The following is a 14,360-nucleotide window of genomic DNA, read 5'->3' as shown; positions in this document are numbered from 1 at the left end:
TAGTCATCTTTATATATTCATGTTTGATGACTTTCAACTTTCCTATATTCTTACTTCATGCATTAGATGGTAACAGGCTTTTTCTTTTTGATATGGGAGGCTGCCCATTATATACAGACTCTTCAAGTTGGATCTGCAGCTTGAGAAGAGTGGAAAAAAAAGAAAATTGAAAAGGCACATATATATGGAAGGTGTGAGGGCGAGTGTCAAAAATGTAAGGCTTCATAGCAATTTTCATAAACATTTTGAATATCTATTTTTTCTTCAAATTTTGCAGCAAACATTTCAGAAGATCTTTTAATATGTAGAAGTCAATGGATAAATCACGTTTATTTCACAGGTGAGGTTGACTGAAAGTTTCTTTATAAGAAAAATTCTAATTTTTCTTTTAAGAGTTTCTGTTCACGTGTGAAGAAGTTATGCCATCTTATAACAAGACCAGGGCATTTAAAATTTTAATAAAGGAGTTTGAACTCTAACATACCTATTTTGCATTTCAGAAATTCAAATCCTACTCATTGTACCAAACTCACTACCAGTCAGTCAATTACAACCCATTGTGACCTTACAGGGCAGGATAGAACTCCTGGGGGTTTTCCAGGCTGTCAATCTTTAAGGAAGCAGAAAGTATCATCTTTCTCTTGAAGAGAAGCTGGTGGGTAGCAGTCGGACACATAAACCACTATGCCACCAGGGCTCCTTATTTCTGCCCCCTTATGGGACATGCTTGCTATTCAGTGGTGGAAACAATCAGCTTTAACATAACAGCAATTGTGAGGCTGATGCAGGATTGGGTTATATTTCATCCTGTTGTATATAGAGTTGCTATGAGTTGGAACTGATTATAGAGCACCAAACAAAACAACAACAACAACAACAACAACATTGGCTTAATATGTCTATTCTCTCATCATTTTCATGGGTAGGAATTTGTGAGCAATTTAAATTAGTGGTTCTAGTTCAGATTCTCTTATAATGTTGCAATCACCAAGAGTGATCCTGACCATAGTCCCCTGAAGGTTTGAGTGGTGTTGGTAGTTCAATCTCAAGTCTGCAAGAGGAAGCTTCAGTTCCTTGTCTTGTGAGTCTCTCCATAGAGTGACCTGGCAGCTCCTTTCTGAGAGTGAGTGATGTGAGAAGGAGCATGACTGTCACAAGATTTGCTACATTTATTGCTGTTTCTCTTTTATGCTATCTCTTTGATCCATCTGTCTAGTTTGGTGTGTGCTGAGCATTATATTTTAAAAAATATTTGTACAAATATTGTGGCAGATAGAATGCTATATTGTGCCAAAGAAGAATTTTATGTGCTTAGTCAGATATCAGGAAGTTAAAAAAGTATCTTAATCTGATATCGCAGAGTGAGATAAATTGGGTCACCCAGCTGCCTGAGTATAATTTATATCCTTCTCCTAAACTGCAGCTCACTGGGGCTCTAGTTCACCCTGGAGACAATGTGGTTGACATTCCGTTATTGGTGGGCCCCACACAAGTGCTTTTGTTTCTCAGCCATATTAAAAAAAACTCTCAGAATCATGGTTCAGCCTCTTTCCTACCCCTTTCAAATCAGCAATTACCAATGGGCAAAATGGCCCCCAATAATGAATATATACCTTTGAATTTTCTTCCTTTTCTGGATATTGGTCTGGCAATTCCTTATTATATTGTATTAGATGCCTTACGTTTCAAAAAATGTTTTGAATTTTAATTTTGTCTAATTTTATTATTTGCTTTTCGTAGGAGGGTTGAATTATTTAATATACTGTAGAATTGGCAGTTTTCTTTTATGTTTTTTTCTGTACATTTTTGTTTGATTATGCAATTCTATGATGGCAGTTTTTAAAAAGTTTTGTCCATGAAAGAAGCTTTTAAAATTGTATTTGGTTTAGGCAGGAACTCTCATGGTATAGCTGTCTATGTGTTGAACTGCTAACCACAGGGTTAGCCATTCAAAACCACCAGCCACTCTGCAGAAGAAAGATGAAGCTTCCGACTCTTATAGAGAGTTCCAGTCACAGAACTCACAGGGGTAGTGCTACTCGGTTTTGTGGAATCGCTATGCCTATTGGAAATGAGTATGTAATACTCATTGGAGTTGCTGTTGAGGTGTGAGCAATCATCATTCACAAATGTTTCTTCATGTTGAGCCTCATACACAAGAAAATGATTAAAAAAAAGATTAAAGAGATTGAAATAAATTAAAAAGATAAAAAAGATTGTCTTAGAGCAGTAGTATCAGGGATGCCCCTTTCAGATCAATAAGACTGATCTTTTTGCACACTTGAATTATGCTCTACATTTCTTTCCCCACACTAACCTGGGTCCTCTACTCCTGGTCAGAGTGGTCAGTAGTGGTAACTGGACACCACCTAGTTCTTCTGGTCATTTTATGGGTCCTTATTTCTTGGACTGAGTGCTTCCTTGAATGTTTCGCTTTCTTCTCTTTTGCTTCAGGTCAGAAGAGACCAATAGCTTCTTCTTTGAAGCCTGCTTCCAAGTTTAAAGACCCTGGTTCCAAATTCTTAATGACATTTATAGATATGCAAATTTAACATCCTGTTGTGCAGTTCTCATAGAAAAAAACTATAAATCATAGATATCATTGTTGATAAGAGGTGGGGTTTTGATTGATGTCATAACATTTTAAATGTAAATTTATTGGGATGATTGTCCTGTTATGTATAAGAATCCACTGGTAAGAACATAATATTTTTCTAGATATGTAATTTTGTGATTTCTTTCTGGGTTAGTAGAAGGTTAGTGTGGAGATTCAGGACTCCTGACAGCCTGCCAGAATTTTGTATTCAGTGTTTTACAACAACAAATGAATATTTTTTTGTACAAAAATTAGTTTTAAAGCCCTTTTCAATAATAACATCCCCTAAAATGTATGATGAAAAGCATATTTTTTTCTAACTATTTCTTTGTAAAATTGGTGTATGTTAGCAAATGAGAAAGAAAACTTTAAAAAGACCTACCATAGAACCTGGAGCCTGAAGCACACTAGATGTTAACCTTTCTTCTTTCCTGTAGGCTGGGGAATTTTTAAAGTATATTCAATTTTGTAGAGAATTTTCCATGATTAATTTAAAATGTGGTGGTTATGTGCCAAAAATATTAAGAAAATTTCTGAAGTTTTTGCATTCCCAACTTGCCAGCTTTCTTTCTTAACATTCTATTATTTTCTATAAGGAAGGCAATGTGATCCAGCTCATTGAACAGAAAGGGGATATGAGATTTTGATGTGGTTATTTTGTATAATGCATTGCTATAAAATAAATGGATAATACTTGTGAATGAGGCTCAACATGAAGAAACATTTGTGTTTTATTTTCTTCATTACTTTTAGGTCAATGAAGTATGAAACCTGAATCCAGATTTTAGTGAGTAAAGCTCTGAAAAAAAATTTAAATCATTTTATTGGGAGCTCTTACAGATATAACAATCCATAATTCAATTAGGTCAAGCATAATTGTATAGTTACTGCCATCATCGTTTCCAACATATTTTCTTTTTCCTTAAACTTTTTGCTATCAGTTCCCCTTTATCCCTTCCCTCCCCCACCCTGCCTCCAGGAGACTTTATTCTTATATCATAAGTAGTTATTGTTATTATTGCCACACACCATCCACTGTATCCATTTTCCTACAATTCTGTTATTTGTTCCTCTCAGTGGGGTTAGACAGTATCTTTGCTATTGGTTCTTCATTAACTCCCTCCCCCACTTCCCATATGCCCAGGGATTCATTGCTCCCATCACTATTTATGATAGGTTTAACTATCTTGAAATTAAGGAATCAAATAATCCTCATTAGGCAAATGAATATTCGTAGGTCTAACAAGCTTAATGAGGTGAAACTAGGACCAGAATATAAAGGGTAGGGAATATTAAAGAACTAGAGGATAATTATTGTTTTATCAGTGCTAAACTGCACCCTGAATATATCTTTCCTCCTGTATGGCCCTTCTGTGAGGGACTGTACAATTATCTTACAGGTGGGTTTTGGGTCTTCATTTTATCTATGCTTCTTCACGTCAATTTGATTGCTTGTTTTTAAACTTCTGATACCTATTCCTGTTGATAACTCCTTATCACACAGTCTGGTTTGCTTCTTCCATGTGGGCTTTGTTGCTTCCCTGCTAGATCACACAGCTGTTTAACTACAAGCTTTTAAGACCCCAGATGCTATATCTTTTGATAGATGGGCACCATCAACTTTCTTCACCACTTTGCTTATGCACCCATTTTGTCTTCAGCAATTGTGTCAGAAAGGTATCATATAGTACCATATTATTAGAACAAACCATTCTTATAGTGAGGTAAGATTTAAGTAGAGGCCCAAAGTGTGTCTACTTCCTTACTGTGTGTGTTTATTAGTATATATACATACTAATACATCTATTTTTATATCTTTATATATTTACATATATTCATATCTATATTTATACTTATATATATGATGATTACTTTCTAGTTCTTTCCCCTTCTTCCTTTTTCTTTCCTCCTGCCCCACTATTAGGTTTACCTATTGTTTATCTCTGCTATTCCTCTTGGATACATTTCAATTGATCAAGCACTATCTGGAATGCTACACACTTCTCCGCATTGATTTTATATCCCTTGCTATTCTCTTATCCCTGTCATTATTGGCTCTTCTCTCCTCTCCCCACACCTCCTCCCCCTAAATCTTCAGTCCAGTTGCTGTCTCCTTGGGATTGCTTATCCTGCTTATCTTATACACACACCAAAAGAGGAAAGAGAGTGAGAGATCATACAAGTAGTTCCAAGTCTAGTTGTCCTGCCCAGAGTTGATGACTATCCCTCTGTTAAATAGTGAGCAGACAGTTAATAGTCCATCGGTCCAGTTATAATCCATTGGTCCAATCTCCTTTTCTTTCAGGAATCCCTTTCCCAAGACCTGAATCCCTTTCATCCTAGAGTTCATGTCCAATGGCTGCACTTTCTACAAGACCTGATTGGTCTTCATTCAGTCAAGGGTAGCGGGGTGTGTGTGTGTGTGTGTGTGTGTGTGTCTAATGCCCCACCCCCCACCCTGCTACACTTTCTGTGTGCCCCCCTTGTAAATCTCCTCCAACCAGTTCAGATGAGGTGGCAAGTGCTGCCCTCCAGAAGTCTACAATCGAGCTTCCTCAGGGACTTCATGGCTTTGCTCCCATTGCTGGTCTGTTGCACTTCCCTCTTGCAGGTTGCATTGTTCACCTCTGTAGTGTTGTTGTCTAGGGAGGGGGCCTGTTTGGAGCAAAGGCCCGTCCTGCAGTTCTCTCTGTGACCAGACTTGATTTCCTTGGAATAAGTATACTAGTGGAGCCCTGATGGCTCAGTGATCAAGAGCTTGGCTGCTAACAGAAAGGTCAGCAGTTCTAAGCACTTTGTTGGAGCAAGACGTGACCGCCTGCTTACAAAGAATACAGCATTGAAAACCTATCTGTAATTCTTTTCTGTCCTATGTTTGCCATGATTTGAGATTGACTTTATGGCAACAGAGTTTGAATCAGTGAACTATTCCTTGTTGGAAATATGTATTCTGTAATTACAAAGCTATTGAACAATTTAAATAGATTTTTTACCAAAAACATAATATCTTTATTGTGCCTTCAGTAAATGAATTTTGATATGAAATCCAATGATATATTAATCATCTTGCAACTCCCTCACAAAAATTGCTGTGAAATGATAAATTGAAAATACAAACAGAATAACAATATATTTAATATCTAATCATTATTCAATCATTTCCTACATTTTCAAAATAAATTAAAGTGAATAAAATGATTTTCTCTATATAAAACAAAATGTTATAGCCTGGTAATTTCTTTTCAAACAAACAACTGTCTTAGTAAGTCTGGAATTGACTATTGGTGAAGAAAGCTAGGCTTAAAACAAAATCTGGATCAGGGCATGGTGTGTGTAGTGTGTGGTACGATGGGGGGGACATCTCAAAAAATTTGAATTATAGTAGAGATAAATTAAGTTTTGAATTGTTGCTGAGATACAAATATGAAGGTGTGATTTTACTCTGTCCTATAAAGTCAGATTGACTCTCTGGCAGTGAGATTTAAATTAAACTGTCATTGTTATTCTATATCTTATCGGATCTTCTTTATCATCCATTTACACCTTGGGGAGTAGAAAGCAATAGGAAAAGGAGGGAAGTGAGTAGAAAGGCAACTGTGGGGGAGGGAGAGGTGAATGCTAGTCTCAGAGTTAAGAGACCTGGGTTGAGTTGAAATTTGTTTTTTTTCTATCTGAACAACATTTAGCAAATTAAGCCTTAGTTCCTGCACCAACAAAGTGGTATTAATTAATATTTTATTCCACAGTATTCTTGGGAGAAATAAATAAAGTAGCAAAATTCCTAGCTCTGATTTTAACTGTTGGTGGTCTGTTTCTTTATTTTCTGAAGTAGCAAGAAGTGAACTGTCTAGTTTCTGCTTGAAATAGTATTTCCCAGGCCCATCTTCAAGCAAATTAAACTCAACCAATCAACTTTCCAAGAGCCTGCTCTAAAAATCCCAGCTCATTGAATTTTTGAGCAATTCTTTGTATCCTCTATAGATCTTCTGGAATGTGTCCCATACCCTCTGGAATGTAACACTGAAACAAAATATAGCATTTTGTGTTTCTTAGACTCTTTTGAATTAATAATTTTCATTCATTTTTTGTTTACAGTTCTCATTTGATAGGTTAATGTTTATGATCAAATGTATAATTATGAAATTTTACCTCCCTGATCTCTGTAGCATCTGAGTTTGTGACTATATAGAATACATTTTTTCCAACTCAACTTTTTACTAGTATACAATTTGTTGACAGCAATTGAAATAAAGTGCAGATTTACTCTTAGTTAAGGGGAATTTTCCATCAACCACAACTCCTCCCACCTCCATCTCAAGTAATTAATAATACACTTTAGTCTGTTACATTTGCCTGTTCTTATTATATGAGTTAAAAAGCAATATTTCCCCTTCCATCTACTAAATAATTCTGTTATATATAATGCTAAAACCATGCAAAATGAGAACAATGTCCAGTGTATACATAAATATATGTACATGTATAATTAAAAAAATCATTTTATTAGGGGCACATACAACTCTTATCACAATCCATACATACATCAATTGTGTAAAGCACATTTGTACATTCATTGCCTTCATCATTCTCAAAATATTTGCTCTCCACTTAAGCCCCTGGCATCAGCTCCTCATTTTTCCCCTCCCTCCCTGCTCCCCCCTCCCGATGAACCCTAAATAATTCATAAATTATTATTTTGTCATATCTTACACTGTCTGATGTCTCCCTTCACCCACTTTTCTGTTGTCTGCCCCCCAGGGAGGAGGTTATATGTAGATCCTTGTAATCGGTTCCCCCTCTCCACCCCACCCTCCCTCCACCCTCCCAGCATCGTCACCTTCACCACTGGTCCTGAAGGGATCATCCGCCCTGGATTCCCTGTGTTTCCAGGTCCTATCTGTACCAGTGTACATCCCTTGGTCTAGCCAGATTTGTAAAGTAAAATTGGGATCATGGTAGTGGGGGTGGGTTGGAGAGGAAGAATTTAGGAACTAGAGGAAAGTTTATGTTTCATCGTTGCTACACTGCACCCTGACTGACTCGTCTCCTCTTCCCGAACCTTCCGTAAGGGGATGTCCAATTGCCTACCGATGAGCTTTGGATCTCCATTCTGCACTCACCCCCATTCACAATGATATGATTTTCTGTTCTGATGATGCCTGATAATTGATCCCTTCTACACCTCATGATCATGCAGGCTAGTGTGCTTCTTCCATGTGGGTTTTGTTGCTTCTGAGCTAGATGGTCAATTGTTTACTTTCAAGCCTTTAAGACCCCAGATACTACATCTTTTTATAGCTGGGCACTGTCAGCTTTATTCACCACATTTGCTTATGCACCTGCTTTGTCTTCAGTGATTGTGTCGGGAAGATGAGCATCTTGGAATGCCAGTTTAATAGAACAAAGTATTCTTGCTTTGAGGGAGTACTTGAGTGGAGGCCCAATGTCCCTCTACTACCTTAATACTAAACCTATACATATATGCACATAGATATATTTCCACATCCTCATATATAAATATATTTATATATGTACATGCCTCTATATATGCCCTTTGACTTCTGGCTCTTTCCTCTATTTCCTTTTACCTTCCTCTTGTCCAACTATCATATTCAGCCTTCATTGGGGTAACAGTAATTCCTCTGTTACATTACATTTGGTTACGCCCTACCAGGCCTCCTACACCCTTCTCACCTTTTTAATCAGGAAAAACCTTAACACTAGTTAATAATGTGTCTTAAGGTATTTATTATTATTATTAATTATTAAAAATTATTTCTAAAATAATATAGAAAACTTTGCACTTCAGAGAAATTTGCCACTGAAAACGCTATGGATAGCATAGAAACTCTGTCAGTTACTAAAAACTGAATGTATGTCAGCAAAACATTGTTAGATATAGTTACAGAAGGTGAGTCCTTGAGGTCAGAAATCTTTCAAAATATGATTGAGGAAGAGCTGCCTTCTCAAAGTAGAATCAGCCATGACGTAGATGGAATGAGCCATGACGTAGATGGAATGAGCCTTCAGGGGCTTATTTGCTAATGGAACACAACTTAAAATGAAAAGAAACAGCTGCAAATATCAATTAATAATTGAAACTTGGTTGCTACTGAGCTAGGTGGCCACTTGTTTATTTTCAATGCTTTAAGATCCCAGATGCTATATCATTTGATAGCTGGGCACCATCAGCTTTCTTCACCACATTTGCTTATGCATCCGCTTTATCTTTAGCGATCGTGTCAGGGAAGGTGAAAATCACAAAGTGCCGTGTTGGTACTTTGCTGTTCTTGCATTGAGAAAGTACTTGAGTGGAGGCCCAATGTCCATATGCTACCATAATGCTTTATAAATAGTATGTGTACATAGCTCTATTCCCCCCTGTCATTGTATATAAATGTATTTACATACATACATGCCTGTAATTTAGACCTCTATAAATGTCCTATGCCTCCCAGTTCTTTCCTCTATTTTTTTTTACTTTCCTCCCATCCCACTATCATGTTCAGCCTTTATTCGGGTTTTGATAATTCATGGAAGAAGCACACCAACCTCTGTGATCATGAGGTGTCGATGTGATCAGGTATCAGGCATCAAAGACCCAAAACAAACAAACAAACAAACAAACAAACAAACAAACAAACAAAAAACTTATCAATGGGAATGAGGGGGAAGGTAGAGTGGAGACCCAAAGCCCATCAGTAGTCAATTGGACACCCCTTGTCAGAATGGCCACAAGGAAGAGAAGAGCCAGTTCAGGGTGTAGTATAATGCTTCCTCTCCCACTCCCACTACCATGAACCCAATTCTATCTTACAAATCTGGCTAGACCAGAACATATATACTGGTACAGATATGAACTCGCAACACAGGGAATCCAGAACAGGTAAACTCCTCAAGACCAATAAGGGGAGCAGCGATACTAGGAGGGTAAAGGTGGGGGGTGGAGAAAGGGGAAACTGATCACAATGATCAATTTATGGCCCCCATCTCAGGGGGACGGACAGCAGAAAAGTGGATGAAATGAGACAGCAGTGTAAGACATGAACAAAAAAGAATAGATTATAAATTATCAGAGGGCATGGGGGCGGGAACACGGGGGAAGTTGGGGGAAATGAGGAGCTGTTGCCAGGGGCTCAAGCAGAAAGAAAAATTTTTGAAAAATATGATAACAACATATGTACAGATGTGTTTGATAAAATGGATATATGTATGGATTGTGATAAGAGTTGTAAGAACCCCCAATAAAATTTTTTTTTAATTGAAACTTGGAAGGTACAAAATATGAATCTAGGATAATTAGAAGTTATTTCAAATGAAATGGAATTCATAAAGATTGATCTTCTAGGCGTTAGTGAGCTGAACTAGTTTAATTGCTGGATGATCAGCAAAATTTTACTTGCATGTTGTATCAATGCTGCTGCTCTATTATTGAGAACTCTGTTGGGTCACCTGCCTTTGGAATGGGTACAAATATGGATCTCTTCCAATCAGTTATTCATGCAGCTGCCTTACATATTTCTTGGCATAATGAGTGAATGCATCCAGTGCTTCCTCAGTTTGCTGAAACATTTCAGTTGGTATTCCATCAATTCCTGGAGCCTTGTTTCTGGCTAATGCTTTTAGTACAGCTTGGATTCCTTCCTTCAGTATCATTGGGTTGTGCTCAGATGTTACCTTTTGAAATGGTTGAATAGTTCTTTTTGTTACAGTGATTATTCTTTCCATCTTCTTTTGATGCTTCCTGCATTATTAAATATTTTGTGCATAGAATCTTTCGATATTGCAATTCAGAGCTTGAATTTTCCTTTGGTTCTTTCAGTTTAAGACAGGCTCTGTGGGTTCTTCCTCTGATTTTCTAACTATAGGTCTTTGCATATTTCATTGTCTGCTCAAGCTACCCTTTGAAATTTTCTGTTCAGCTCTTTGACTTCATCATTTCTTCTATTTGTCTTAGCCATTCTACAATTAAGAGCAAGTTTTAGGATTCTGATATCCACTTTGATCTTCTTTTTTTTCTTTCCTGTCTTTTAATTGACTTTTGTTTTCTCTGTGTCTCATGTTTTTAATGTCATCCCACAGCTCCTCAGGTCTTCTATACCTCCTATTGACATGATTCTATTCACATGGGTACCAGGTACCTTGGAGGGCCACAAACGCTTCACATTTACATAGTCCTACCCAGTCATTTAGTAGGAATTACAAACACTTTAGAAGAGCTGTATTAAATAAGTGTACTTCATTTAGTAAGTTGATCATTGAGGAATGGGTGTATATTGATTTATAATCTAGCATTTACAGTGCTTTTTATTTTACTTTTTAATTTCTGTGGGGATTTATATCTTAATGCTGTAAAGAAGCCCTCTGTAAAGAGGGTTGAACGTTCTTTTGGAATCTTCTAATCTATGCTTCTTTTCTTTCATTTGCAGTTATTTTCACATAGTTCCCAGAAGACCTGGAAAGATGAGGAAGCTCAAGGAAGTAAGTGTTCACCACTGCCTACAAAGGATGGGCTAAAAGTGTCAGTTTGGTAAAAATGTAAATGTCAGTATTGAATAATTGAAATTTTACAAAACAGCATTCAGTTGGGAATGCCTATAAAGGTATGTTGCTATCAAAGTCAGAACTCACTGTGCATACTTGTCACACTTGTCAAAGCATTTGAGTAAAGAAAATGATGACATTGATAAAAATCACCTTTCAGAGACAATGTGTAATTATTCATTAAAATTCTTTACATTCTCTTTGTTTGGGGTTTTTTGAAAGACAGTTGTCAGGAAAAGTTATTTTAAGTTATGTAATGTTGAAGCTAATTATAACACCAAATTTAAGATCTACCCAAAGTTTTCAACATTTTTGCCTTGATAGACACTTGAAAAGTCTACTTGATGGAACTGTCCATCACCCAATTCAATCCTTGAATATTACAAAAAATATCCATTTAAAGTGTAGGTTAAAAAAAAAACTTTATTGTCATTTTTAAAGCAATAAAGGTCTCTAGGCTTACGTGAGATATCATGTTGATATTCAGAATTTAGTGTGATTTTTAACTTTAAAACATTATTTTGTGGTATACTACAAAGATAAGAAGGTTTGAGGATATCTACTTTTCTAAGTAGTAGTTTTGCTGGTATTAAATTTTCTTGTCCTGAAAATGAAGGTTATAATCCTGACTTCAAAAGATTATTATAAGGATTAAACTGTGATAAGGATTAAATTATATATATATACATATACACAAATTCTAAAATGGGGCTTTAAAATGTGTGTGGAAAAATTCCACCATTATCTTTTAATTCTACCTGCTCATGAACTCTTTGTAAATAATATGCTTCATCCATACTTCCGTCAAGTTGATTCTGGCTCCTAGCCATACTATAGAACAGAATAGAATTCCCCCTGTGAGTTTCTGAGACTGTGACTCTTTATGGAGTAGAAAACCTCTTCTTTCTCCCAAGTTTATGTTATATGCATACATAAGAATAAAAGCAAAAGATTATAATATAAACCATATATATATATATGAAAAATGTACTAGCACTAGAAAAATGTTGGCTTTTTGTGTACTTGCGTTACCATCCTGGAGTCCAATCAAGAAGGATCTAGTAGCCCCAGCATTAATAACAAATACTGGCATACAGATGTTTTCTGCTTTATCTCTCACATCTTCGCTTCTTGGCTGTGAGATCAATCAAGTCAAATTTATTACGTACTCCTCTTAAATTACAATTTGCCAGCAAATGTTCAATTCTGGAAAGAATTTCCAGAAATCATTAAATTTTAGAATTACCCTACAAAAAAGAGTAGAAAAATTATGCATGATTATTTTAAAAATCCAGGTAACTGAACTACCTATCTCCAGTTGAGGTTGGAAGTGAGAATAAATATTAATTCTGAAAAATGAAAGTTATCCCTTGATAATCGTGAAAGGCATAATCTCTGTTTTCCTATTGGATATTTCAGTGACTCAAGAACTGAGATATAATTATAGAGTAATATTTAGAATCTTAAGTCTAAAAGGAAACATCCTTAATTTTAGTTCAGGAAGCTTTAATGCAGATGGAATAAATGACCTGCCTAATGGCAGAAAATATTTTAGAATTTATCTACTTTTGTCCTAGACATAATTTGTTACACTATGCCTCAATAATTTTATTTTAAAGCAAAAATTTCAGGACTTAACCACTGATATGAGCTTTGTCAGTTCTTTAGGCCCCAAATGCTACATTTTATTCAAAGTAGTGGGTATGCATGCATGCATCTTAAATTTAGACCCACTGCCAAATTCACTGCCATTGAATAGAGTCCGATTCGCCTCATAAAGTCTTTCTGAGACTGAGTGTCTTCATGGGAGCAGACAGCCTTGTCTTTATCCTTTGTATTGGTTGGTGGACTTGAAACTCTGACACTGTGGTTAGTAACCCAATGCTTATCCCAGGATTACCAGACTTTAAATAGCTCATTTCATTAAATCATGAAAAAAGTTTCAGATAATGCTCAAAGATCTAATCACAGTATAAAGTACCATTCAATCATCCCTCTATTGATGGACATTCAGGCTATCCCCAGGTTTGTGGTGGGGGGAGGAGAAATGCTATTAGAAAAATTAAGCAGAATAAATTATAAGCTTTTATCAAATTAAAATTCATTATATAAGGGTTTTGCTAAATTATTTAGTGATATGGTAGCACATAGTAAGGTGTATCTATTTTTGTTAGACACTGTTAAGTTGGTTTTCAATTCATAGCGAGTCCATATGAAAGAATCGGACTGCCCACAGTGTTTTCTAGGCTTTTTGTGGGATCAGATCACTAGCTATTTCTCACTCAGATCATTGGGTGTGTTTTAAGTGCCATCTTTTCTGTTACCAGCTGAGGGCTTCACCATTGTGCCATTGCATATACCTAGATGTAAATTTATTTTTTCACAGAATATTTAGTCAACATATATATAATTGTTATATTACATTATACTGTTTTAATTGTATATTATTTATATTTAATTTATCATGACATATTGTAATTATCATATAGAACATGCAATTATCAGAATAAATTAAATTATTACAATAGTTTATAATTTAATGGCAATATATTCAATTATATGATTTATATTTAAACATATTAATATTATATATTGAATTATATATGTTGGAAAACTCAAAGAAGCTTCCTTAGAGACCTTGATTCAGTATGTTTATTTAAAAGTGGTTGATGTGAGCCAGAATTGACTTGAAGGCAGCGAGTGAGAGTGATTGCCTGTTGTTGTGGAGACCATTGCGATTTATAGCTACCCTGTACCATACAGAGGAGACGTGGCCCTAGCGCTCCCAGGACATCTTTGTGGAAGCAGACAGCCACATCTTCCTCCTCAGAGCTACTTAGTGCGTTTGAACCACTGAGCTACCGGAACTCCTTTAAAATCAATTAGATACCATTGGACTGCTAACCACAAGGTTGGTGGTTCCAGCCCTTCAGCTGCTCTTCAGGAAAAAAGATGCAGCTGCCATTGCTATAACGATTTATAGTCTCAGAAACCCGATGGAGCAATACTAATGGAGACAGGGCCACTATAAGTCAGAATCTACTCGATGGAAATGGGATTTTTGATTTAGGTATACTTCAGACATACTTTTCAGTTCTTTTCTTTATAATTCTAGAAACCAATGAGCTCACTTTAACTATATCTTTCTATTAGTGCTATATTCTGATGTTGTTCTTCCAGTGGGCCTGTTTCTAAATTTCTTTGTCAGCACTACAATTTG

At 36.1% G+C, this 14,360-nt stretch overlaps 1 protein-coding gene across 1 annotated transcript in view; it reads left to right on the top strand.

Moving 5' to 3' along the window:
- DCDC2C (doublecortin domain containing 2C) overlaps positions 1 to 14,360 on the top strand; it is a 113,284-nt gene that overhangs the window by 15,275 nt on the left and 83,649 nt on the right. Inside the window, exon 2 of the mRNA XM_004709838.1 lies at positions 11,026 to 11,077. Coding sequence (XP_004709895.1) covers positions 11,026 to 11,077 — 52 coding nt within the window. The remainder of the gene's footprint in view (positions 1 to 11,025; positions 11,078 to 14,360) is intronic.

This window comes from Echinops telfairi, unplaced genomic scaffold (assembly GCF_000313985.2).
Source record: "Echinops telfairi isolate 266 unplaced genomic scaffold, ASM31398v2 ScPeMD7_3509;HRSCAF=4178, whole genome shotgun sequence".
In the NCBI taxonomy this organism is placed as follows: Eukaryota; Metazoa; Chordata; class Mammalia; order Afrosoricida; family Tenrecidae; genus Echinops; species Echinops telfairi.
Note: the sequence above shows the minus strand (reverse complement) of the source record. Positions and strands in the feature narration are given on the sequence as shown.